Source organism: Nannobrachium achirus (genome assembly GCF_963921795.1).
Source record: "Nannobrachium achirus genome assembly, chromosome: 6".
Taxonomy (NCBI): domain Eukaryota; kingdom Metazoa; phylum Chordata; class Actinopteri; order Myctophiformes; family Myctophidae; genus Nannobrachium; species Nannobrachium achirus.
The window spans coordinates 49,884,987-49,912,786 of NC_137815.1; the positions used below are offsets into that span (position 1 = coordinate 49,884,987).

Consider the following 27,800-nt stretch of genomic DNA (forward strand, 5'->3'; position numbering starts at 1 on the left):
TGCACTGCCCATGCTGCCATCCTGCTCACAGCCCTACTGGGCAAAACACACTGCCAGCCAGGAGGATTCACAGAGATCAACCCAACTCAGCACTATTGGCCCCACCCAACTATTTGGCTGCCCAGACGCCTATCTTATACCACTTTCTCAACTTTCTCGTTATCCCTCTTAGTATCCCTACTTACTTACAGTATTACTACTACTTAGTATCGTCAAATGTTCTGTTTCCTCTGTTTTCGTCAATGTCCTCTTTGGCCAACTCACTTCTCCATCCTTTCGCTGCATAGCACTGACAATGTTTTGTGTTGAGAAAATAAGGCTTTTTCCGCACTGACCTTATTTGGCACATTGCTTTTCAGTTTGTTTACTTGTTTTGTTTTGTTCTTATAACCTTTGATTGGATCTTCTGAGCATTGCATGTTTTCTTTTAATCTTCTGGGCTTTACTTTTTGAGACTTTCATTTTAATTTTGCTGTAATAAACTGTTGAGTTGTCTCTGCACCTTTAGCAGGGACGTGCAGATAATGTTAGAGAGGCAGGGACTGAAATTTCCAAAAGGGCCTTTTAGAATAGTGAAATAGCGCAATTATAGTCTGCTATTTTCGGAACTTGATACCACTGAACTAATCATAATCAAGTGAATACAGGAGATGTGGAGTAAGGGCATGAATTTCTACACAGAGAGGGCAATTCGTTCTACACAAGACGCTGCATTCAAGTTCAGGAGAGTTTGGACAAAGCAATTCTCTTGAATGCTGCCTTCAGGTATGGCATGGAAAAGGGGCATTTGCATTTCTTTCACCATAGTAAAAACTGCATTCATGGTCTGGAGAGGGCACTTTTTACGGACGGATAAAAGGACAGGGGCTCAAGCCCCCTTTAATGTCTATGTGTGCACATGCCTGACCTTTAGTACACAGAGCAACTTAGGGCTGAGAGACCCATGGGTCCTCTGACCCTGACAAAAGCCAGCAGCACACAAGTTTCACAAAGACAATTTTATTTCCATTTTATTCCTAAATGATTACTTACTGACCCATTAGGTCGCATACATGGTCATGCTACACTGACGCTGCTCGCATAAAAACGCCAGCAGTGCCAGTTCTGCTCACCAAAAGTGTCTGTGGCCCACTGGGCACTCACATTCCACACCAGGCTCCAAGCCAGCGAGCCAGGCCTCTAACCAATTTGAGAACACATTTCACATAAAAAAAAAGTACATTGCATAGAAAAACTTTATATTCCCACAATTTATTATCATACAGATTTCAATCAACAATGATTAGTTATGAAAATATTCATTTTAAACAGACAGACAGACACAAAGTTAATAGATGCTATTTTTTAACTGATTGCAAAGGATATAATTCCCATGACCATGTACCGTATACAGTAAATGTGTACCGTAGTACCGTAGTTGCCCTTTCTATTGTCTTTGTTTACATTGTAATTTATGGATGGAAAGTCTTTAAAGTGTTATGTGGTTTTGGGTCAATCTGTGTGTGTTGCCGAACAACAAGTCATTTTGAGCATTTTATATTTTAATCCATTATTGTTCAGCTAAATCAAATGGTACATTCAGTTGTAATATTTTCTGTACACTTTCTTTTGCATTTGTTTTTGTGTGCTTTACACACAGCTCAAGTTTTTCCATTATTAAGCGTGATCGATCACCTTAGGGTCTAATATGTACCTTCAACCCCAGTAGATACAGTTTACAGTGCTCTTCTTGCACATCAAAACAAAAGGCAAAAACAATAAAAAGCACAATGACCCTGTTCCAAATTACAGCGCTCCATTCTTAATCCATTTGCTATGACAGAAGATAAATTGTGTGCTTGACCATAACAGATCGTTCTTGGCACTTGGAAGGCACTTGGATCATCTCATCTCAAAAACCTGATTTATTCCACAAATTGTCAACAAAAAGTGCTCAAAGGCCAACGTGCCTCACAAAAGCATACATTTCCTCTTTCCTTGCATATTTTCAGTTCATATCTGCATAAAAGACAACAGAGCAATCCCATGAGAAGATGTTTCCTGCTCCACTTCAGGCGTCTCCTGAAAGATAATCAAACCATAAAGTGCATTTTAGCATCACTATAAAAATAATTATACACACAAGAGGAACAATATATATACCCATTTTTAAGATTTTTTTTCATGCCTTTATTATTGATAGTACGGTAGTTTGATGTAGGTACCCGGACCGCTACACCAGCCGTCCGGGCCCGGAACAAAATATTTTCAGATGGGGGTTGGTGGCCAAATACATGTAATTTTGGGGCCCGGGGTCCTTGACATTAAAAGGTTTGAGCACCACTGGTATAGCAACATACAGTAGGTTTTTCAGAAAACTGTTGAATGGGCCTCAAGTCTTAATGTTATCTAGATTTTATGCAGTGCCAAGGTATTCAAACATTACTCCTTACCCATGTTGACTCATTTGTGTCTGGTTAGGTCTCACTGTCGCACTGACTCAAACGTTTCTTTGACTTCAGTTCTTTCAACCAGGAGGGGGCAGAGTTTGTCCTAGGAGAGAGACAGTCACAGATGTCATAATGTCCACAACATGCAATCATAACTTGTGTGGCACAGATTTATTATGATACTATTATTATGATTTATTATGATATACTTTTTAAGGAAATGGAAAAAGATTACCTGTGTTTCAATAGTGGCGTTTCCATAAAGGCACTTTTTGCGCATTAACGGCTTATTCGCAAAATGTTTTTATGGAAACACTTCAAAATGCGAATAAACTTTCATTATCCGCAAAAAAAGTTATCCGCTTGGAGGAGGAGGATTTTGAGCCTTTATCGAATAAACTAAATGCGCTTAAGTGAATGGAAACGGGTCAGACAATAAATGCGAATAGATTATGACGTTCTAGGTCCATTTCCCCTGCCGCTTTGTCCATGGTATAGCGTTAGCCCACAAAACAAACCTGTTGTTTGTTACACACGGAGTGACACGGACCATGTGTAAATTCCTCCCGTTTTCACCGGTGGCGAGCGAACCCTTCCTCATCCCGCGGTGTTGCGTGCCTGAAGTGCCCAATCTACAAGATCACAGGCACAGCAGCTCGCATCCACGTCTCCGCGCCGCGTTGTGAGCTTGCAGATCGGCCACCTGACCTTCCAGAGGACGCTGAAACTTGCACTGTGCAGCGACGCGACCGCGGTTTTCCCGGTGAACCGGTAGCTTTATGTATTGAGAGGAACTCGCCAATTTCGTAAGAGACTCGTCGCCAATTGTAATATAATTTAAAAGTTATTTGGGGCCATGATGATGACTGATAATCCCTTCTTCCCACTACTAGACAGCGACCGAGTCACAGCAGTCAGACGTGCAGACGGTGCAGTGCTCAGGTTCGGTCTGAAAAAAATCAGCCCGATCAACTCTTGCGACCGTCGCTAATTCGAATGACACCCGCAAATGGAAACATGCTAAATTCGCTTTGTCTGCGTATTTCTGATAATTCGTTTCCCTAATTCGAATAAGTTTATGGAAACGCCACTATTGGCTCTAATATAGTTATGAACTTAAAGGGATATTTCACTTTCAAAAAGGCTTTTGGGAGCACCCCGGACAGTTTTTAAGTTGCCTGATTCAGTATTTCGATATTTGATTTTAGATTTCATCAGACACGCCCCATTTCCTAAACAAACCTTTCTACCATTGTAACTTCAAACTCCATTTTAACCATTTTAGATTCATCAAAAACACCCGTCCTTGGTTCTGTCTCAACCTGCCTACACAGGTTGAGAACCACTGGTGTAATGACTCTGCTGTAAGGCTTGGTGCTTACCCTCTGTCCGTGCCTCCTATAGGGGGCAGCACTCGAGCAGCCCCAGCCAGCAGAGCAGGAGAGCGAGGGGAGCGTGAGAGCTGAGAGGCAGATGGCGCTAGTAGCTCCTCGCCTGGACTCTCCTCCTCCACTCCCTTCTCGGAGCTTTCCTCTACGCCTCCTCCTGTTCTCTTCTTCAGCTGAGCCTTAAGGCAGGATTGATTGAAGGATGTATTAGAAGTTTGCTTAGGAAAAAGGTACAGTTTCATGACAGTACAGTTCGCTGGTACACGGTCAACCAAAAGGATACGCTCAAGAAAGCACATGGCTTATTTAAATTGAGATAACGTTTTAACAATGAATGACAGACAGATAGAACACAGTACTATGCAGGAAAATAAGAAAAACACAATGCAAAAATAAATGGTATTTCCAATATAAGGGTCAGGGGGGGGTAAGGTTAGGCTAAGTTTACTGTTACCAGTTTCGAGAAGCAGCCGTCTGTAAGTGGCTTTTCAGAGCAGTTTTAAAGGAAGGTAGGGATTTACACTCCTTTAAGGCCTTTGGTAGGGCATTCCACATTTTAGCGGTATAGCAGGAGAACAAATTTGACCCTTTGTTTGAGCCGAATCTGGGTTGAACATGATCTGTGGGGCTCCCTCTGGTGTTGTAATTGTGGACATCCTTGACATTTTGGAAGTATTTTCTCAGGTACATGGGTATCTTAGTGGTGTAGTGTATCTTGTACTCCAAGCCCATTGCAAGATGCTGTACTCTGTCATCTACTGTGAGCCACACCACGCTTGAAAAGTGATTAGCGGTGAGGTGAGCCTGACACAGACAAGTACTGTACACACAGCTCCCCAGTGTTTGTTTTCAAATGTCAGCCTACTGTTTATCAGGCCTTAGCAAACTTGGAAAATCATTGATTTGATACATTCTTTTGACAGCACCTACCATGAGGGCGGAGGGATTCATTCCAGGGAACATGGAAACCCTCTGAGAGGTAGCAGGCGGAGGAACGGTCTCCTTCGGTCTGGGCTGCTCTTCCTCACACTCTGATGCCTGCCTCTTGGAAGATACCGCCTCTCCATCTTGGTAAAACAGCCAATGGACCGATCAGTACAAACATAGTATACATTAATGTTTCCCCCTGGCTATGGGCATGAAACCCTGGGCTTCACCATAAAGTTCCATTCAATTCAATGAGAAAGGGCGGCGCTGCCTGTTGTGGCGCTGGTAAGAAACATAACTGAAGATAATAAAATGTATTTACTAACAGCTTTTTTATTATTATTATTTTTATCTAGGAGTGAGAATGTGCATGCATTGACAAGACTGTTGACTACTATGCTTGCATATTGGCATATCCATGGCTCAGGGCACACCTAAATCTAACATGCCCATTGTTAAGCCCTTTGCACACAGGACAGTTGCGTTTCTTCCGTTTGCTGCATGAATAAAACGCATTGGATTTGGTGTGCAAGGCTGTGCGGAATCGGCGCTGCGGATCCCAAAAGGAGTCATAAAAGGAGTGATGAGTTTTTTACCGCATGCGACAAGACGCACGAATCGAACTGGGTTCGATCGAGAAAAAAACGCACGGCCGCAGCCACTCGTCACACGGCTAATTCGGATCCGGTGTGCATGCGGTCGTACGGAATCATTGTTTTCTTTTAAAAAAATGAAATTGTCTGTTTTATCCGTGCGGATAAACGCGCCTGTGTGCAAAGGGCTTTAGTCTTTATTAGCTGCTTACCAGCTTGCCATGTTTCATTTTGTATTTTTACCCTTGTGTATATTTTAACCTGTACATGAAAACAAACTTCAAAACTTGTCTAGGGGTTCGTGACACTTTGATTGTTTAATAATAATAATGATAATACACATTGTTATTAGATTAATAAGATGATTTAAAATCTCCTATCTAAATGTCCCCTTTATTTAGATAGGAGAGATAGGAAACTAGGGCAGGGTAGAGGGAAGGACATAAATCCAGGGATGTTGCAATTATGAGGTTGATGCACAATCCTGACATATATGCACACCATTTTAACATTACTTCAATTGATTACAAATAAAGTCATTCATCTATAATAAATAAATTATAATATTTATTATTATAATAATTACAAATGGATTGATGTAATAGGGCGGGGTGTAGCCAACCTGTAGAGTCACACGTCCTCCAGTCAGGAGTGGTGGTAGGAGTGGTGCTCTCAGTATGCGTGGGTAAAGCTGCTGCTGGGGCATTTCGGACAGATGTTGGCAGACGTGTTCGCTGACTCCTCCTCTTACCCAGCTGTGCCCGTGACCTCTGGACCTGGTTGTCCAGGAGCGGCGTGGTGCTCTGCACAAAAAAGACAACAAAAGAATGACCAGACACTTCTAGGCCAGGGGTCTTCAACATTTTCAGGCCTGTAATTGAGAGAGAGATTAAGCAGGGACCCCCACAACCTTTTCATAGATTCCACATCGTTTTATTGTTTGACAGCACAAGCATCAGTGTATTTTGGATTCACGTCAATGTGTTTTTTTCTGATATTTAACCACTTGAACCTTCAATACTTGACCTTTCATCTGGACATAGTCTGCTCTTTTCTCCCTCTACACTAAACCTCTTTGCCGGAAATGGCCGATCTACAACGCCTCGCAGAGCTTGTAGATCTGCTATTTTTGGCTAAAGTTCTCCAATTTATGGGTTCAAGTGGTTAATATAAAAAAGGAGAAAAGCCTTTCTATTGCACAAAGAATTGGAGGACCCCCTGTAGTAACTCTGAGGACCCCCGCGGGGTCCCGGAACCCCTGTTGAAGACCCTTGTACTAGGCAGGTGCCAGACCCATAGACAGGAAATGAAATTCTGCACACTGTTGCTCCCCTGTGTGTATTTGAATCCAGCAATGCTTTGAAATGTCACTAATGGTGTTGGATTTAAATCAGCAAAGGAGAGCTATATTCTGCAGACTTGCATTGCCATTGCCATAAAGCAATTCATCCACATTAATAGTTATTGTAATGTGCTAACCACACACACACACACACACACACACACACACACACACACACACACACACACACACACACACACACACACACACACACACACACACACACACACACACACACACACACACACACACACACACACCCCAACACAAAGCAAATACACACATTCCAAACCTGTGGATTATGCAAAGCAGCATATCAATGAAGATATTGCTACCATTCACATGCACAAGAGAAATATAGAGATTAACAAGCAAATAGTAAACATGTTCACTGTTGACCAGTGATGATGCGCTGGCGTTGAAAACAAAGTCTAAGAGACCAACACAATAAAAAATAATATGTGTTTATTTCTCACTTAACAGAACACGATAAGCTTGAAACAACTATAAGTCTAGATTTATAGCTCATAGTGTGTGAGCGCGTGCCATGCATGTGGTGTCACGATGATGTCATTGGGTGCAGTACGATTAGTTCACTCCTATCCTAGGTGGAAAACATCAGCAGAGCTTTTAATGCTGTGGTGTGTGTAAGGGCTTCCTGAAAAGTCTTGAGGCAAATTGCTGCTTCTCCTGTTGCCCAAACAACTACAAACATGGCTATCATGTTTTTGCCAGACCCATGAAATGGGTAGACCTACATAAGCAAATGTCGGTCTGTCCGGGTTTTCTATATAAAGGGTATATATGATGATGACATGATGATGACATGCCTACAAAAGGCATGATGTCATAAATGATGATGACAGACAGGGGGTCTGGCACAACCAGGTTGACCTGGTCTTGTTTCCTGTGACTCGCCTGTGTAGTCCAACAGAAACATATTTTTGGTGGAGTCTTTCCTCTTTGGTCTACCCCCCAGGGGGGTGGAGGTCAAACAATAACGTACTACAGTACTAACCTCAGGAAGGGCAGGTAGCTCCGTCTCTGTGTCGAGAATTCCAGTGTCAGGTTCATCAGGTGGCATTTCAGGTTCCTGGTCGCATTCAGGCTTTGGACTAAAGAGGATGAAAACCAGTTAAGCCATTAAGCTATTGAAAAATAGCAGATATAGAAGCTCAAAGCGCGCACTAGCCGCTATTTTTGAAAAATCATGAACATTTGTGCAAGTGAACATTTGTAACTCAAATATTTGCTACTGGGGGGTCCCTGATACATAATATTTTGAGATGGGGATCAGCGGCCAATTACATATAATTCTAGGGGTCCTTGACATTAAAAAGTTTCAGAACCACTGACATAGAAACATCCGTTTATCAAAAACCTTAGAAGGATTTAGAAGACATTTACAAGTAAAAAAAATCAGACTTGCGCAAATCTTCACGATGTTTCTGAAATAGCAGATCTACAAGCTCGGTGCTGCGCTGTGAGCTTAGAAATAGTGAGAAGAAGAATGTTACAGGATTGCCATTCTATTTCAGTAAGTATGAGTTTGGTTAACATTTTAACAAGCTCCTCACACATGAAATTACACATTTTTGCTTCTACAAAACACTAGGTGGCAGAGTAAGCTTAAATCTGTAAAATTAATTATGGAAAGTAGGAAGCAGGTATAAAGCCATTTGTTTTAGTTTTCATGTGGAGAGAAATGTAAAAATATGTTTCACCTGTTTGTGTTGTGTATTGTTAAGTGGACTAAGCAGGCAAAGGTAAATACATTTCTAAACGTTATGGTGTGGGGGGAAAAAGTTATTTTGGTCTAGGAAAACACATTAAACATGATTCTTGTTTGTGTGTCAAAGATCTTGCCTTGTGAGCTAAGCCTAGCTCTAAAAATGTACCTGTAGGCTACTTACTTTACGACTTTAATTTGATGTGGTACCTATAGCCAATAGGGCTGCAGTTTGAATCGTAACCTCTCTTCGAACATAATTTGAAACCACTCCTTTAGTGCGTGATACACAGATGTGCACTTGAACATGTCTTGACCAGTTTTTCCAGCAGTGCACATAAAAGGACGCTACTGACAGCCGATGTCATGTTGTAGTCCACACACAGAGTCTGGGCGAGTAGGGTAGAATAGTTCGGTTTGTTTCTTACCTGTCCATTGCAGGAGATGCCTGTTCTTCACAGGACCCATACTGTTGCTCTCCTGGTTCATTATTAATCAAAGCGTCCGTGTCTGAACCGCCTCCCCCTGTACTGTAATCTTTTATCTGCTCCTGGGTTTGCAGAAAGGAGAGATAGATAATACCATGGTTAGATATACTGTATAGGTAATATAGGAGAGATGGTGTAAAATGGACAGGAATGTAATAAAACATTCAAAAGAAGAAAATGAAAAAGAGAAATAACTTGCATTTGAATCATATAAGAACAATCTACAGATTTCACATACTGCCTTAAATGCTTCCTTATCGTCTCATCTAAACAGTGTATACTGTATACTTGTATAGAATGAAGGCAGAGGGAGAGAATGGGCTGTGTGGGATGCAAAGTGCAAACTACAGAGAAAGAGCTCCAACAAGCAGCCAAGCATGGATCTTTTAATGAGTTGGTCACAGAGGGTAGCCTGTCCTCAGTAAACATCAAACGTGCAACTGCATGCGCGTGTGCACACACACGCACACTTAACTACTGTACACAGATTTACAAAAACATTCCGTTAAGCTCCCTGCATGTTACCTGGATACTAAACAGCTGCGGACTGCACAGCACTGGCCTTGGTCATTTCACATAGACTACATCTGGTTCATAAGTCCAAGTATTGTGTGAAACTGATAGGGTGCTGGGAGTCACACAACATGCGGCTTCATTTGCACAAAGTCTCTTATCTGGCTGCATCGTGGTGTGGATGAATGGTCTACTGAGAGGATTTGCCTATGGCCTCAAAAAGGGTGGGTGTAGATGTGCAGAGCCAAGTGCAACCTCCTGTATCTACCTGATGTCCATACATCAAGAGAAGTAATCATCCATGCAAGTCTATGCAATTAACCTCCACCTATCCTGCTTCATCATAACAGTACCGGGTGCAACCAATAATTTTTTATGTTATGAAGTAAAGTTGAATAGCCATATTGTACCTCTAACACTAAACATTCCCCATACAGTCCGACAGGAGAAAAGCAAAAAAACAAGCAAATAGTAAGCATGTGTCCTCAACCCCAGAAATGGTGCACTGACGTCTTTGTGCAGAAAAAAAAAAAAAAAGAGCAAGTGCATTTGACTGGAATGAGCATAAAATCTATTTGACCAAATGATTGCTTTTCTCCACAAGAATAAAGACATCCATTAGGGCAGACCAACACAATTAACAAATACTCATACATTGTTTAATTGGACTATAAACCTATGCGTATAGTGTGTGTGTGTGTGTGTGTGTGTGTGTGTGTGTGTGTGTGTGTGTGTGTGTGTGTGTGTGTGTGCGTGCGTGCGTGCGTGCGTGCGTGCGTGCGTCCTCCGATGTTATCAGATGGGGTACAATTAGTATGCCTACCGGTAACTTAGTTATGAAAACCAATAAGCAAAGCTTTTAATGTATCAACTTTACGCATTAAAAGTCTTGCTTATTTGTTTTGCTTGGTTTGTGAATGCTTTTACACCATCAAAAACAAAACTGAATCCAAAGCTGCTTCACATATTGCCCTCGCAACTGCAAACATGGCTGCAATGTTTTTCCTGTGACTCGTCTGGCTCTCCAAAGACAGATAGTACCGTCTGCAGTAGGCATTGCATGTGATGTACGAATCAAGATCCAGAAATGCATATTTCTTGCCTCAAACGTTTTCAGTTTGTCCATAATTTGCCACTTGTGGAAGACCTGTGATACTATACAGTGTGATCAATGACAAACAACAGGAAGCGAAACTTCTACAATGATGATGGTGATAATGTTGTTGTCTAAGCACATCAATACATGGGAGTGTCTGTAACTCCTTCAACTTTAGTCATGCAATTTTTATTAAAGTCTACGTCATTTCATAGAGCAGCTACTTCAGTCTATAAACCTGGAATGGGGCAGTTTCCATCAACAACATGAACCGTAGTGTTCCTGGACATGTCACAACAGGCAAACATCTGGCAGAAATAGCCTATCTACAGGTTCACAATGCGTTGTGATGCGTCGCTATAGATCAGCTATTTCTGATACTTTTGTATCCTACCATCGTAAGACAAAGTAGGGCATACGATATTTCAGCTATAAATGGATGATATATCACCACATTCATACAAACATATTCCAGAACATTATGTAAGGCAATCAGCTCATACATGTCTATTACTTACTACTCTATACCTACTCTTGACACCATCCCGCATTAATTATGTTTGGAATTCCAATATACTGCACCTAAACTATACTTACATACCATCAATAAAACAACACTGTGTTTCTGCGTGAGTGCACACGTGTGTTTACATGTAAGTAGGCCTGTGTCCTTAAAGGAGGATGTACTGTGCAAGTTGAGACAGGGACAGATTCTTTATAGTTCTCTTCCGCTATGTTTTTGTCATGCTCTATGCAGTGGTTTTCATTTTTGTGCTCAAGGACCACCAATGGACAAGTCAAAACCTCAAGGCACACCTGTATTCCTAGTGAAAACAGCAGATATACACACTCACAGTGCATTGTGATGCGCTGTGTGATTAAAAATAAATTATCCCTCAAGTTTTTGCCTAAATGTTAGGGACCAAAAGACAGTCAGAGTTGATAGAATTCACCTCTGTATAATTAAAGATTATTATTATAAAATAATCCCATGTTTAGGTTTAGGTTAGTTTATTTTGGTACCATTTCAGACAATGGATACAATGCATACAGTGGTTATTAAGCACATTCCAAACAGTCCAAAAGGTCCAAAAAGGTATAGGCGGAAGCCGTAGCTTATATTGCCTACCCCATTTAAATTAAAATATGAAATATTTTGCTTATTTGAATTTACAAAACTGAAAAAGAAAAAACTTTTTGTAATTCCATTGGTCTCAGGACACATGGGTTTGGGTCTGCACTAGTACTGGGAAATTAACCGAAAATATATGGAAACCGATGCTGAGAACCTTATGGTCTAAAACGGAACTAGATGAATGGTTGGAGAGTTGGAGACAATGTCAATAAAAAATTCACCTCCTATAAAACAGAACGATGGATCCTTTAATTAAAAGAAACCAAGCCTGCATGTTCCTGTCTCTTAAACCATGTATAAAGACAAGCGCTTGCTCACTCACTTATGCGCGGCGCGCATGTGTAGCAGAAATGGCTCAGAGCCTCAGTCTACCTGATGACCAAAAGCCTAATATCTCCCCAGGCCAAGGGGGAATTCCCCTTTAGGCTAGTGGTGTTAAGATGTTGGATTTCCCGCACCGGGCTCGAATCCCGGACGCTACACACACACATTTGCCACCAACAGTACAGTTTGTCACTAAAATAGATTCATGTCTCAACTCAGCTTCTTAAGTTAGACATTTGACATAGGCCTAATAAAAATACACAAGTTTAGAAAACAGACCACGCACGCACGCACGCGCGCGCGCACACACGCACGCACGCACACACACACACACACACACACACACACACACACACACACACACACACACACACACACACACACACACACACACACACACACACACACACACACACACACACACACACACACACACACACACACACACACACACACACACACACACACACACACACACTAGGGTGGATCTTAAATTACCTTTTTTTGATTTTCTTGAGTCTCACCCCCCAATTATGTTCCAATGTACAAAAAAATGCTTGGGTTAAAATTTGGTTGAATTTCAAGCATATTTAGAGGTAGCTCAATCAAGTCAAAGATTGTACATTTTATTGGTCAAAATCGAATTGCACTGCAGGCACATTTAAGTTATACATTACACATTATTCTTATACTAAGCACAGAAATTATATTTTTTAAGCTTACAAATCTAAACACAAATCTGATTACATGTTTGTCATATGTCAAACCAGAATTAATGTATTGTAGGAAATAGCAAAGCAAAGAATGACATTTTTTCATTTAACGTGCACAATGACATGTCTTTATTGCACACTCTTCAATCATACTCTTCAACACACAACAAGCACACAGCCCCACTTCCTTGTTTACCCCCAAAACCCCTGAAAGTCACTGCAGTATAGTAATTCAGTAGTTACAGTACAGATCAATTAAAGTTTGTTTACGGCTATCCGATATCCGGATACTTGTGCCGTTAGTCCTGCACAATTTGCAGCAAGTATTGGAGTTGGGACTCATCTTTAGTAATGAGACCACAATATTCTTGTATTAGGGCAACCCCACGCTCAGCATGATCATTGACAACATTCATCGCCTTCACTACAGCCAGAGCTTCTTGGTAGTCCTCCCTGGGCTCCCACTCAAAGCACCTTGGAAAAAATCTTCAATGTTCTTCCTTGCAATTGTTCCAAGGTCAACAGTAATTATCTTCATATGCCCCTGTTCACCATAAGTGATTGGAAAACCTTTGAGAAGCAGCTTTAGACACCTCAGCATTTATTGATGAACCGGATACCTCGCTGCTCGAGGTATCCGGTTCAGAGCTCCAGGAGCTACCCATCATGCCCGTTGGATGGCAAAGGTTATTTATTGTATGAAGATCTGGATGTTTCATGGCCAATTCAAACTGACCTTCAGGGAAGAAAAAGCATGCATGGATTTGTGCATTTTTGCAGTTTGCAATTATGTGAAGGCATCATAGGCATGGATGATGGCACCTGTTGCTGTCAGCGCTCCACTAAATGACTTGGCAGCTGTTAAAATCGTTGCTGGAATATTCATCAATAAATGCTGAGGTGTCTAAAGCTGCTTCTCAAAAGTTTTCCAATCACTTATGGTATTTGGCTCCAGAGATCGTCGGACTTGCATTGTTTGACAGTCAAGTGAGCGCGCAAACGAAGAGGCTGATGGTGAGAGCCATGAAAGATGGAAATGAAGATCATGAACATATGAAGATAATTACTGTTGACCTTGGAACAATTGCAAGGAAGAACATTGAAGTGCTTTTCAAAATGATGGATCTCCCAGGTGACTTCCTTGACGTTGAGCCCGATGAGTGGGAGCCCAGGGTGGACTACCAAGAAGCTCTGGCTGTAGTGAAGGCGATGAATGTTGTCAATGATCATGCAGAGCGTGGGGTTGCCCTAATACAAGAATATTGTGGTCTCATTACTAAAGATGAGTCCCAACTCCAATACTTGCTGCAAATTGTGCAGAACCATCGGCACAAGTATCCCGATAGCCGTAAACAAACTTTAATTGATCAGTAACTACTGAATTACTATACTGCAGTGACTTTCAGGGTTTTTTGGGGTAATCAAGGAAGTGGGGCTGTGTGCTTGTTGTGTGTTGTGAGTATGATTGAAGAGTGTGCAATAAAGACATGTCATTGTGCACGTTAAATGAAAATGTAATTCTTTGCTTTGCTATTTCCTACAATACATTAATTCTGGTTTGACATATGACAAACATGTAATCAGATTTGTGTTTAGATTTGTAAGCTTAAAAAATATAATTTCTGTGCTTAGTATAAGAATAATGTGTAATGTATAACACATTAAAAAAATTCGATTTTGACCAATAAAATGTACAATCTTTGACTTGATTGAGCTACCTCTAAATATGCTTGAAATTCAACCAAATTTTAACCAAAGCATTTTTTTGTACATTGGAACATAATTGGGGGGTGAGACTCAAGAAAATCAAAAAAAGGTAATTTAAGATCCACCCTAACACACACACACACACACACACACACACACACACACACACACACACACACACACACACACACACACACACACACACACACACACACACACACACACACACACACACACACACACACACACACACACACACACACACGCACGCACACACACACAGAGTGGTGTGTTCTAGACTTTTTTTGAGGGCATAGTATAATCTATGATCCACGGCTATTCGTGTGGCCAGGGCATACGCCAGTGCATAATGCCTATCAAATACGCTACTTTGAAAGGTTCACGAGGGCAGACGCTATTCATATTTTAGCAGTCGCCGTATATGTGCGTTACAGGTAGAACACAGCACTGCACACACACACACACACAGAACCTTATCTAAGTATGTCAGGCTTCCCCCAGTCTCTGACATGCACCACAGAGAGTGATGATGCATGTTTACTGATAAGACACATGCTTTGCAGTGAACCATGCAGGTCAACACTATCACATTATGTCCTCCCAGGAGCTGAAGAGCACCCATCATGTTCTTTATTAGAGTGTGAATAGTTGTATTCTAACTTATTGTGGTGAAGACTTAATGTACATAAACCCCTCAGGACTTAATACAGTGAACAGAGTTGTTCGTTGAGAGTGAAGCTGAAACATTTTCTATGCTTAGGTTGGTTGGTTGTTTAAATTATCTAAGCCACTGTTTCTCAACCTGTGTAGCCCACATATCCCTAGTGGTCCATGGGTAAATGTATTAAAATATACAAATAAAATACACACACACAGATTAGTCAAAATATGTTAATTGTCCAGGGCTAAATAATTCACTGTCGAGCTTTGTGGGACATACGGACATACACACAAAGCCAGATGTAGAAGCCGTTAGCACTGCTAAAAAAAAGCCATTTGACAGTTGAAACTTAACTATTAATCAGATTTCACAAGGTTAGGCTTCATGAAAGAATATTCAGAGGAAGAGAGCATGGAAATCATCACGTCAGTAGGACTTGCAGAGATATTACATCATCTCTTACAGGGCAGGTTTCCGTGGTTCTCCTCTGCAGAGCCTGCTGGCGGCTTCGGAGGGAGATGCTGCGCAGGGATCTCCTGCTTCGTCTGGCAAAGCTACGAAGTGGAGACAAGGCCCTCTGAAACCTTCCCCCCGCATCCTCTTCTACTCGCTCGCCCTCTTCCTCATCCTCCTCCTCCTCTTCTTCCTTCCCTTCTCCCACTGGGCCCCAGACCAGCTCTAGAGCCCCCTGCACGGACCGCCGCACGCTGCCCACCCAGCCCACCACCTGCAGCTGCGCGGACGATAGCTTTCCTCCCAGGTACTGCATAGCTGGTGATGGCCTCACACGCCTGGCCGTCGACGTACAAAGATCAACAACATGGAAACGAGGTAACCAGGGGATGCTCAAGCCCTGCTTTCATGGGGCTCAAGACAAGTGTCTTTGAGTCTTTACAGTTGACAGGTCATGTCTCTAATCTGGGGCAGCGTTGAAGGAAATATGTTGTAGAAAGTCAAATGAATGCCGTCTAGACTAGAGTGTCTTTAGATTAAACAAGCATAAGTCCAACTTCTATGTGGGTGGGGTGTGTCTTCTATCCCCATCCTTTGATGCGTTCAGGGCAGGACAGCTTTCTTAGAACAGCCTCCTTAATCAGTCTCCATCATTAAAGGGTTAACGAAGTCTGGCCGAAAAATGTTGGCGCAATAAAAACAGTCCTTCTGCAATTCCTCTATGGTATTCCTCACGACAGACAGACATGCCAAAAGACAACATTCCCAAAGTTACCTCGTCATCACAGAATGACGAACCGTGGAAACCAACACAACACTCAAGTTAATCCTTTTTTCTCACCTTTAAATAATGAAGAAATGATAGAAGGGTCTCTCTTACTCTACTCAGAGCAATTCCAATGTTACCTCTGGTTCTTCAGCTCTCGCCTTTTCTCTTTTGTTAAAATGTGTTCCGCCTTAAAACATCCTCAAGCTCGTCTGCCAACGTGCCTCTAACTATCCCAGCTCTCGTCACTTATCCATTTTCTGTTGAGGAAAAAAAAGCAGCGTGGGAAATGTCTGCTGCACTAAATATCCCAGGCCAGGTACAGAGAGCTGGATCACCCCTTTCTCTCACTCTTTGACTCCAGAGGGTGTGAAACAAAGCTAAGGTCTGTGCTGCTCAGGGGTGGAAATTCCCAAGGGAGGGCAGGCTGGGCCAAGGTGCTTTCTGTACCTTCCTCCATGGCCTCCCTCCTACGTAGTAGGTGAACGAGGGTACCTGAAAGACCCAAGGCACTGCCCTTCTTCCGCTTTTGTAGAGAGAGAAAGATAAAGACAGCGCGAGAGAGAGAACAAGAGAGTGCAAGAGTCAGGAAGTACTGGTGTTTATGGATGAGAGAGAGAGAGGAGCGAGAAAGCAGATAGGGGATATGCAAACTTTCTTGTCTGTGGGTGAGCCCACCCTTTTCTCAGTGTCCGTGTATGAGAGAGAGAGAGAGAGAGAGATAGAGAGAGAGAGAGAGAGAGAGAGAGAGAGAGAGAGAGAGAGAGAGAGGATGGAGGCCTCTCTTAGGGGCGGAGAGTGGAGGAAGTAAGAGGAGAGGGGGGGCCAACCAATTGAGGGACCATTTATGGTCATTCTGATATGCTATCATGAGAGAGGAGAGTGAAAGGTGTTGTCTGCATCTAATTGAGGCCCAGTGACCACATATAGCACATCCTTGCTAAAAGGCCCATCTATCTGTCTATGCATCCCTGGGTTCGTCAGCCACTCAGCCTGAATGAGGTCTGACGGTTGGCTGCACAGCCTGTGTTTGCACAGCAAACATCTAACTCACTCTGCCATGCCAAACTGAATAGCTCTTCGCCCTCTCTCCCGATTCGCCGTAGTCAGACAGTCAAAGGTTTTTAGTTTTGTCACAATAAAACTTCAGCTTATATGCTTAATGCGTTGTCATTAGTAAGCAACATCCACCTCCGCTGTTGTGGCTTTGTTGCAACAGTCTCTATTGCAAAACATTTGTCCGATGTCCATAGTGTAGGGCAGGCAGAAGGTAGGTAGTGGTATTATTATTGAGTACAATGGTGCCTCCTGGTGGTTAAAGTACAATTAAAGTCAGACTATAATGACTTCCCCAACCCATGTCTCAACATGCAGTTCCAATGAAATTGTGTTGGCAGTATGTATCAGCAGCATGTAGTACATACTTATGGTAGCTCAGGGTGAATTATTCCCCTTATACCTTACATCTAACGCAACAGCTGAGTCAGTCAGCTGACTACTGTAATGAAGTACTGCAATTTTACCTGTGGTTGGTGCTGATGTCATAACTATTATAGGCTTACCATGCTACTCCTTCTTGTCCTGCATCAGGCAGGATGATTGTATGTGTGTGTGTGTGTGTGTGTGTGTGTGTGTGTGTGTGTGTGTGTGTGTGTGTGTGTGTGTGTGTGTGTGTGTGTGTACGTCTGTATACTTGGTACGTGTACTTCTATGTCCTGTAACTGTACTGTGCTGCTGCGCTGTCTCTGGTATCTGAATTTCCCCTGCAGGATCAATAACGTTATCCATCTACTTTGCCACAATAGCAACACATACTTTGTGTGTACCCCCAAAAAATTACATTTAAATCTATGTTTTTAAGGATAGTGTTTTTAATGGCTAATTTTGTTAACTTAAAAAAATAAATAATAATATATATCTATATTTGGGCCTTCCATATCTTGGAAGGCCCAAATATGGACATACTGTGCCAGTCTCATGTGGTCTATGATGTCAGACATCTATGACGGCCGTCATCTCATATTTGGGAAAAGTAAAAAATGTAATTAAAGTCAATGGAGAAAATGTATTCACGAATACATTTATATAAATTAAACTATATAACGTATCTCTTAGCAAAATGCAAGGAAAGGGTTCCCGTTGAAGCGTGCATGCCACCAAAACTGTAGGAGGAGTAGCGCGGCAAAATAAAGTTTATCTAGGAAGGGAAAGATGAAATAAAGTCGGACAAGTACTACATAGTCTGGTTGCACTGCAGGGGCAACCACACCACACTAATTAACGCAACAAAAATGCATATCCTATGTCCCAACAGCAGAGAATGGTCTTTTTTTGTTTCCTCTATTACGGTCAGTCTAGTCAAGATAAAATTACATTTCACTCAACACCACAAAGCATTGTTATTGCCGCTTCCTGTTTCTGTTTCTCATGTTGGGAGAAATCTATTCTATATTTATTTACCTGCCGTTTTCAGAGTCCGAGCCTTTCAGTAATACACGTCTTACTCATCACTCGACATTATGGTCATTGCACAATGGCTTCTCTTCTGACTATGTGAAGGTTTTGCACCACTAAAGTCACGAAGATGTGTATGGGTAGTTTTTTGGAAGCACGTCTGTGTAAATAAACAAACTAAAACTCACCCATAGCTGTTGGAGATACCCCAGCCAAGATGGCCATGAATTGTCCATCACCTTTTCTCATGTATGTATCGCTTTTCCCTTTACTTCCTTCCTCTGTGACTGCTTCTAGGTCAGAACACCTTTTGTTTTGTTTTTGTCCACGTTTTCTTGTCCAAAGAGTACAGATATGGTGAAATAATGTTAACTACAGTCACAATGTCTAACTGAAAGTATGTTCACTTCCTTTTTCGCGCGCGCACACACACACACACACACACACACACACACACACACACACACACACACACACACACACACACACACACACACACACACACACACACACACACACACACACACACACACACACACACACACACACACACACACACACACACACACACACAAGAGAGAGATTCTACAGTCACATGCTGCTAAAAATGGGAATCAACATAGAATATAACTGAAAGTCAAACCAGTCAACTGAAAGACAAAAATACACTTTAAATAGCTGAACAAACGCTTATGCATATATGCATGTGCACACATGGTTATGTATGCAGGAGCACAACGGGGAAATGGACATCAACTTAATTGGCTGACTGCACACCGGAGCCTAATATTTCCTTACAAAGAAAAGTGGCAGAAAAATGCCTATTTCGCACTTTTGTCATGTGTGCGTGCAAAGAATGGCATTTTGAACCACATACAGCTTATAAAGCGGATAATCTATACAGCCTAGAAATGTAGCAGCAAAACAAGGCTAACGATTTAAAGAAAAAGGCTTAACTGAGTATAGTGTAGTTTCTTATCGTCACACCTCCTAAGTCAACACATATCTTTCTCTAACATTCCATGTTCTGATAGCTTTTAACAATCAGAAGCAATGAGCTGCTGCTGCCACGGCAAGCAGATACAATACTGGCACACAGTGAATAGATGTGGATTTCATGTCATGCCTGCATGATTACTCAATGTCGCACCTACACATGCAGTGTCACACACGCACGCACGCACGCACGCACGCGCACACGCACACGCACACGCACACGCACACACACACACACACACACACACACACACACACACACACACACACACACACACACACACACACACACAAAGTTCTTCAGGTGTGACTTCATCTAGTTACAGCAAGTATAACAAGTCTTAAGATATTTTTTCTTATTGTTACAGGGCTGGCAGTGTGTTTGGCTGGCTGGCTGGCTGAGTTAGTTGTGCTGAAACAATCACCTACACAAACTCTGCTCCTTTGCCTAATGCCTAGCCCTCTCCCTCCTCCACCCTAGCAACATATTATTTACCATACTGTTTTTTGGGTGGTGCTAACCGCGCCTACATCTGGGGTTTTCTGTTTGTCTATACATACGTTCAACACATGGATCATTGGCCAAGCTTTGCAGGACACTTAATGAAATTAACTCATAAAAAGCACTGCTCACTTCACACTGGGTGTGATTTTCTTTTTTACAGAGACTCTACAGTACATGTAACCACCTGGATTTGAATTGGGAAACCAAACATCTAGTGCTCGGTCAAAGGAGAATCCCCTTTACCAAGAAGATATGGTTTCTGAGCTTTAGGCAGTCCTGACTACTTTGCTATATGTAGAAGTATTGAAGTGTCTGTTCATGTATCAGCCAGAACCTATGTATATAGAAAACCTGTATACCACAGCATCATATTACAATCTGAGAGGATGGGTTGAATATGTTAGAACAAACACATTTACCTCTTGCTTGTAATCTTCTCCCTCACACTTCTTCGACACCTCTTCCTCAGTCTCGATCTCCCCTGGGCTCTGCTCTGCCTCCCCTGGTCTCTCTGGGTCTGGGGAGGGTTTGGGGCTATCTGATGTCTCTACCTGCTCAGACTCTGGTGCTTCATCGTTCTGAGGGTTGACATCCAGGGTTACCAGCACATCAACTGCTTCCACCTCTGGGTAAACCACCTCCTTCTGGGTAGAACTAGTGTCGGACCTGGGCTTTGAGCCCCATCTCCGAGGTTTGACAGAAAAGTCTTCATAAGTAATCTCAGTCAGAGGCATCCCGACCGAAAAGTCACTGTACGTGTGGATTTGGCTCTCGGTTCCCTCGTTCCTCGAGAGTGATTCTGACTTGGGAAGCACGTCTTCGGAATCAAAGCTGATCAAATTCATAATTTGTGCATCACATGTTGCGGTCTCAGCTTTGTCTTCCCTTTCCTTTGAGTCAGCCAGCTTCTTATCTTCCCTTTCTCTGTCCTGATCTGCTCCCTCTCTCAGACTCTCTGCTTCCCTCTTTTCTTCTTTCTGTTCCTCTTCAGTTTCTTCTGTCTGTCTGTCTTCTGATTCTATTGTCAGCATTTCCTTCACCTCCTCCCGTCTCTCCCCCTCGTTTGTTTCTTCATCAAGTAACTTGCTCTCCTCTTCTTCACTCCGTCTCACCGCCTCTCTTAGACTTTCCTCTAATTCTTTGGCTTTTCTTCTTTCAATTTCATCTTGTGTTTGTCTCTCTCTCTCCTGCTCTTTCACTTTTTCCTCCTCCATTAGTCTCTCAGATTCTATTTGCCTCAGTCGCTCTCTCTCCATCTCTTCCTTTTTACACAGTCGCTGCCTTTCTTTTTCATTCTCTTGCTCCTCTCTCTCAACTCTCAGCCTCACTTTCTCTTCCTCTCTTAGTCGTTCTCTCACCATCTCCTCCTCCCTCAGCCTCTCTTTTTCCTTCTCTTCTCTCAATCTCTCCCGTTCTCTCTCTTCTCTCCGTCTCTCTTTTTCATTCTCCTCTTCCCTCAATCTCTCCCTTTCTGTCTCCTCTTCTCTAAGTCTCTCCCTTTCTCTCTCCTCCCTCAATCTCTCCTTTTCCCTCTCCTCCTCCCTCAATCTCTCTTCTCGCAATCTCTCCTTTTCTCTCTCCCTTTCCCTCTCTTCTTCTCTCTGTCTCTCCTCTTCTTTAAGTCTCTCCTCTTTCTGTCTTGCCATCTCAATCTCCTCCTCTCTCTGTTTCTGCCATCTAATCTCCAGCTGTCTTTCTCTCTCCCGCTCCTCTTCTCTCAGTCTCTCCCTTTCCTTCTCTTTCTCTTTCAGTCTATCTCTTTCCTTTTCCTCCTCTTGTAATCTCTCCTCCTCTCTCTGTCTTTCTCTCTCATTGAACGCTTTCCTCAGATTCTCTTCCAATATCTCCCTTTCTTTCTCTTCTCTCTTTTTCTCCTCTTCCTTGAGTCTTTTCTCTTTCTGCCTTTCTGTCTCATCGTCTCTATCTTTTTGCAATGCTGCTTGCAGTTGTATTTTTTGCACTTCGTCCCCTTGTTCTCTTTTTGTCTCCTCTTCAACGCTCAGCTTTTCCGTGTCATTGTTCCTCTGCAGTCCTACTCTATTATAAACTGGCAGTGGCACTGAGACTGGCTCTTCAACCTCTGGCTCATCCTCAGAAAGCTCCTCCTCCTCTGCGCTGGACTCAGACTCTGACCCCAGCACCACCGGTGGACCACCGTCAAATCGCTCTACTACCCCAAAGCGAACTGAGCGGCGGCGGACTTTGGGCGAAGCTGGCTGAACACTATCATTCACAGCTGAGGAGTCCCCAATAACATTAACATCAGCCGCAGGCTGGACAATGCCTGGGCTGGAGTCAGTTAGGAGATCAGTGCTTTCAGATGACTGGGGACTCTCTGCTGGAACTGCTGAGCATTCCAGTTGTTCATTAGCAGCAGCATCTTCAGGTCTTTCTAGTGATCTCTGGGCTGGTTGTTCGGCTGATGAGACCTCTGGAGGTGGATCCACGGCCTGTATGGACAGAGGCTCTCTCTGGGGAACTTCAGATGGCACATTCTTGGGTGTTGTATCCACTGTAGACAGGAGGTCTGACTCTGGAACATCTTCCAGTAGTGTTTTTTCTGACTCTGAGCTGTGAAACAGGTAAAACTCATGCTAGTTGAAATAGGAACTGCATCTCATTCTGTGTGCTTCCAAAGAATAATAAAAAAGAAAAATGCAGTCATGAAATCTGTTATTTTATTACAAAATTTGAATGATTGTTTTCAGACAAATTGAAAAAATAAAATAAAAGACAGAACCTACCTCTTATTACGGCCTCGGGGTAGAGAAGGCGGTTTGTTCTCAGCCCTTGGAGACTCAGATGTGTCTGCTGTCCAGCTTTTGATTCGCTCTCTGACTCCTCCTGTGCCTTTTGTCGGACTGAGGAGTACCTGCGGCTCCTCCCTCTTCATAATAACCTCTGGTCGTGAGTCCAGCAGTAGACTAATTCTGCGTTTTATACTGCTTCCCCCTGACCTATCCTCCTTCCCGCCCTCTGTCAGCTCTCCTTCCCCTATTCTGTTTGGTTGAGCTGGAGTTGTGTGTCTACGCTCTGAAGGTGTTGTCTTGTTTTCTCCATCTCTGGTGTTAATTGTAGGAACTGTACCAAGCGGGGAGGTCAGAGACAGACCACTCGACTCAAACTTTGAGGTAAGTTCCATAGAAAGGCGATTCCTGGATGTCCCCCTACGAGAGGTTTCATTGGCTGATGGACTGGCGATAGAGTTCGTTTTTCTCAGAGAGACTTGAGGCTTTGGACTAAGAGGAGAAAAGTCTGACTTTTGAGTTTCGTTTCCCTTCTCTTCTCCCTTTTGCTCTGCTGTGATCAAGATGGAAGGCTTAGTTATTTGAGTGTTAACTGGTTTGGCTGTTACTGTTGGCTTAAGAAAATCTGGATGGTCTGATTTTGACTCAGCGTTTTGTGAAGCTGAGCTGGAGTTATTATTTGAATTATTTGGAACAGATTTAGGATCAGAACTATGCTGCTTTTCCAAATTATTTTTTTCTTCTTTCATTGCTTTAGTTTGTCCCTGGGTGTGGGCGTCTACAGAGATGAGCTTAGAATCTGAGATGGTGTTCGGTTGAGAGGAGTGCTGGATCGGGGTTTCTGACATAGGTTTGACTACTTTTGTGTCCACATATTTGCCAATCACATGTGACTCTGACTTGTCTGGTGTTTTTGCAGTTGGGTTGCCAGTGTCAATTGGTTTTGAGAAAGTGTTCAAATTTGGTTTAGGGCCTGTGGGTGATTCAGCTATGGGGCCTACATTCTTAGATGCTGGTGACACTGGGGTAACAGTCTTTGGAGCATGGATGGAGCGGATGACGTTCCTCTGGGTGGAGAAGGGCTTGGGAGCGAGCCGAGGTTTGGTTCCAAGCGCTGCTGGCTTGGTGGAGGCAGCGAGACCCTCGCCGGAGCTCCCATCTACACGAGTAGCCATGTTCTTACTGGGTTTCTGGAAGAGAGGAGAGAAGAGGAGAATTGGCTGGGTCAGGGGTCTTCAACGTTTTCAGGCCAAGGACCCCTTAGTCGAGAGAGATGAAGCAGGGACCCCCACAACCCATAGATACCATATAGTTTCATCGTTTGACAGCACAATCATCAGTGTACGGTATTTTGGATTCATGTCAATTTGTATTTTCAGATATTTATCCACTTGAACCGTCAATACTTAATACACTTGACCTTTCACTCTGTACTTGCACTTTTTCCCCTCTACACCAAACCTATTTGCCGAAAATATCCGATCTACAAGCTCACAACGCCTCGCAGGAGGCGTTGTGAGCTTGTAGATCTGCTATTTTTGGCTAAAGCGCTCAGAATATGGACGCTAGGGTTCAAGTGGTTAAAGGAGAAAAAAAAAGCTTCTATCACACAACGATTTGGAGGACCCCCTGTAGTAACTGTCCCGGACGCCCTGTTGAAGACCCCTGGGCTGGGTTATTTCTACTATGTTTTCAGTGAAACACCATTATCACTTCCAGCAGAGAAAGCGAGGTGGTGGTTACCTTGTCAAAGACAAGAAAGTCTAGAGTCTGGTTGGTCAGGATTTTAAACACACTGAAAGGGAAACAGTGAAAGCCATGCATCATTCTTAACCACAACCAGAAAAACCAGAAGAAAAGAAAGGGGGTAGGGCTGAAAAGCTTTTTTTAAGATCATGGTCAGTGTTTACAATATTTTATAAACAAGTATTAATTTAAAAATGAAAAAGACTGCCATGCTCAGTGTCGAGTGTACAGTATGTGAAGTGCTCTTGGTTGGGAGAAGGGAAAAAGAAAATACACTCCAATTTACACCTCGATGAGCAGTGAAGATATTTTTTACTACAGGAGCATTGGATTGTGTTATATTTCACTTACAGTTACATAATGACCGACTGTTATATCAGCCATACGGATTACATCTAGATGACCACAGAAGCATGCACAGGAAGGAGGGCAAGTCAAGATTAACACACAAATCTATAAGATGTGTCTATAAAGAAATAGATAAAGAATTATATAAGGAATGAAAAAACATGCAACTTAGACGTGACACTGGGGGTGGACATTTTTACACAAAACTTCAATGCCAGTGTGGATTCATCCTTAAAGTGAAATGTCAACACAACCTGACTTGGCACAGTTGGCAGCTCTAAATCCCCAGTGCCATTGTGAAAGGTGCAACATCAGAGTACAAAGTGAGCTTTGCCATTGTGGAAGGTGCAATAGCAGAGTACAAAGTGAGTGTGTGAGTGTGTGAGTGTGTGAGTGTGTGAGTGTGTGTGTGTGTGTGTGTGTGTGTGTGTGTGTGTGTGTGTGTGTGTGTGTGTGTGTGTGTGTGTGTGTGTGTGTGCGTGTGCGCGCGCGCGCGCGCGCATGCGTGTGAAAGGAGTTTTGGGGTATTACCAAAAACCGTTACATTAAAATTCAAAAGGCTTCGGACCACCCAAGTGGACCCAACACTTGTGATGTTCTCCAAAACAACAAAACAAAACAAAAAATCTATTCATTATTAAGTGGAATCATTTAAGGATTCTATACAGGTGGATCAATGTTATCAAGCTACTGTAAATGTGCTGGTAAAGCAGGGGTCTTCAACATTTTCAGGCCAAGGACCCCTTAGTTGAGCAAGAGATGAAGCAGGGACCCCCACAACCTTTTCATAGATTCCATATAGTTTCATCGTTTGACAGCAAAATCATCGGTGTATTTAGGTGTTTTCAGATATTTAACCACTTGAACCGTCAATACTTAAAACACGAAACCTTTCACTCTGTACTTAGTCTGCTCTTTTCCCCCCCCTTACACCAAACCTCTTGCTGAAAATAGCCGATCTGCTATTTTTGGCTAATGTTCTCAGAATATGGATGCTAGGGTTCAAGTGGTTAAAAAGGAGAAAAAAAGGTTTCTATCACACAAAGATTTGAAGGACCCCCTGAAGTAACTCTGAGGATCCCCTAGGCCTTAGGGGTCCCGGACCCCCTGTTGAAGACACTTGTGGTAAGGATGATTTTTGTGTCAGTGTGTAGCCCTACTTTCAATGAAACCAAGAGTATAGTCATGTATCCGAAGTACCATTATGACATAATGAAACAGAGATTGCATGCTTCACATGTCATCTGGTTTTTCCTGTAGGACTTTAGTAAAAACCGGTAAATCCACACCACACAGTTCAATAATGTGTACCACTCAGTGCCAGCAGCCCTGGGGCTTTACACACTGTGGCCCTCTCAGTTTATACAGGTATGATTAGTTTATGGAATGCCCTTAGATTCCACAGCTGCAATAAATCAACATGCAGTGCCAGTAAAACTCTATCACTATGTCCATTTAAGACAGTGGCCTAAGATGACACTTGTTTTGCATGCATTTTTATGGCATTGCATAAATGTATGTGGTGATTAGCAATTAGTATACTGGTTGACATTCTGATTCAATGAAATATTGAGATTGTCGATAAGCCTCAATTTCTGTTTTTAAATAGCTCTGTCTCCTCAGGTTTCAGTTTAGATTGCACAAAAATACAGGAAAAAAACAGCAGGTGAACAGCTGAAATCAAGCCACAGTTTCGCCCCTAAATTGATTGATGATGATCTTTATTTTCTGGAAGGCTAATGCTTAGGGACTGCAAAGGTCCATTACGATCAACAGTTATAAAGTGCAGCTGCAGTAGTTGGTAGGTCTCTTTATCTTTGTTTGCCTTTAGTTTGTTAACCTGCCAAGGCTGCACACTGTGCCTTTTGTATGCTCAGAATATTTGTTTCTTTACAAATGTCATTGATGCTGTATTAGCCTGATTTTAAACATTTAAACGACTCTAGATTTAAACTGGTCTTAGAACATCCATGCAGCCTATCAATGTTGTTTTTGTAACAAATGCTTACAAAATGCAATTAACCCCTGAAGTATCCACATTTCATTCAGTTGTTAATAAGTTACCAATAAACTCATGTCAACAGTCAACACTGGACTCCCTGTCTTTTGACTAGAGTCCTCAGTCTGAATATTGTCAAATGTCCAGGATCAGTTCATAGAAATATTAGATTAAATAGGCTAATTTAAGGTTATAATATTCTATTAAATCTCACACCTCAATGATAACCAGAATTAGCAAAATATCGACAAGCCAGGGTTAAACATAAATTATAGTGAGAACATGACGCTCACCTGTTAACTTAAACACAAACAGACAACAGTTGATTCACAGTTTGGTTTGGTTTTATGGTTTTTCTTACCTTCTATCTTCAGGCAGTCATCCAGGAAGGGACCTGGAAGCCAGGACGGAATAGAGTAGACAGATCCAAACTGGAATTGCCTCAGTCTTTCCGCGTTTTGTCCAAGGTTTCCCAAGTCGCTAGACAGACGTCATTCTACCCCGGGCAGGCAGCGTTGTGCCACAACAAGCGCCAGTCAGTCCCTCTGAGATCACTGAGAGACACTCCCTCCTCCTCCTCTACTCTAGCCCTGAAACATGACGGTCGTATCTCACGACCGTCATGGATCGACCTCAACCTCTTGCTAAGCAAAGTAGCCAATTTGCCACGTACGTCTACAAAAACGTTGAAATTTAAAACATAACGTGCTTACTGAAGGC

The 27,800-nt window shown here is 42.6% G+C and overlaps 1 protein-coding gene across 1 annotated transcript; it reads right to left on the reverse strand.

Annotated features, from left to right (window-relative positions):
• Positions 1 to 983: 983 nt before the first annotated feature.
• Positions 984 to 27,592, reverse strand: LOC308287854 (uncharacterized protein). Its single transcript, XM_080729160.1, has 10 exons — positions 27,442 to 27,592; positions 22,985 to 24,177; positions 20,660 to 22,811; positions 8,837 to 8,958; positions 7,698 to 7,794; positions 5,960 to 6,140; positions 4,748 to 4,884; positions 3,812 to 3,996; positions 2,433 to 2,532; positions 984 to 2,061 (listed from the first exon to the last, which is right to left on the reverse strand). The coding sequence occupies exons 2-9, from the start codon at positions 24,160 to 24,162 to the stop codon at positions 2,457 to 2,459; spliced, it is 4,128 nt and encodes a 1,375-aa protein (XP_080585286.1). The 5' UTR covers positions 24,163 to 24,177; positions 27,442 to 27,592; the 3' UTR covers positions 984 to 2,061; positions 2,433 to 2,456.
• Between the last annotated feature and the right edge of the window lie 208 nt (positions 27,593 to 27,800).

Excerpts from the sequence above, each read along its gene's own strand:
- LOC308287854 (XM_080729160.1), bottom strand. The coding sequence starts at position 24,162 with ATGGCTACTCGTGTAGATGGGAGCTCCGGCGAGGGTCTCGCTGCCTCC. Across the intron at positions 22,812-22,984 it reads CCCCGAGGCCGTAATAAGAG|CTCAGAGTCAGAAAAAACAC; the intron begins GTAGGTTCTGTC and ends CCTGTTTCACAG. Across the intron at positions 6,141-7,697 it reads AGCTACCTGCCCTTCCTGAG|AGCACCACGCCGCTCCTGGA; the intron begins GTTAGTACTGTA and ends TTTTTTGTGCAG.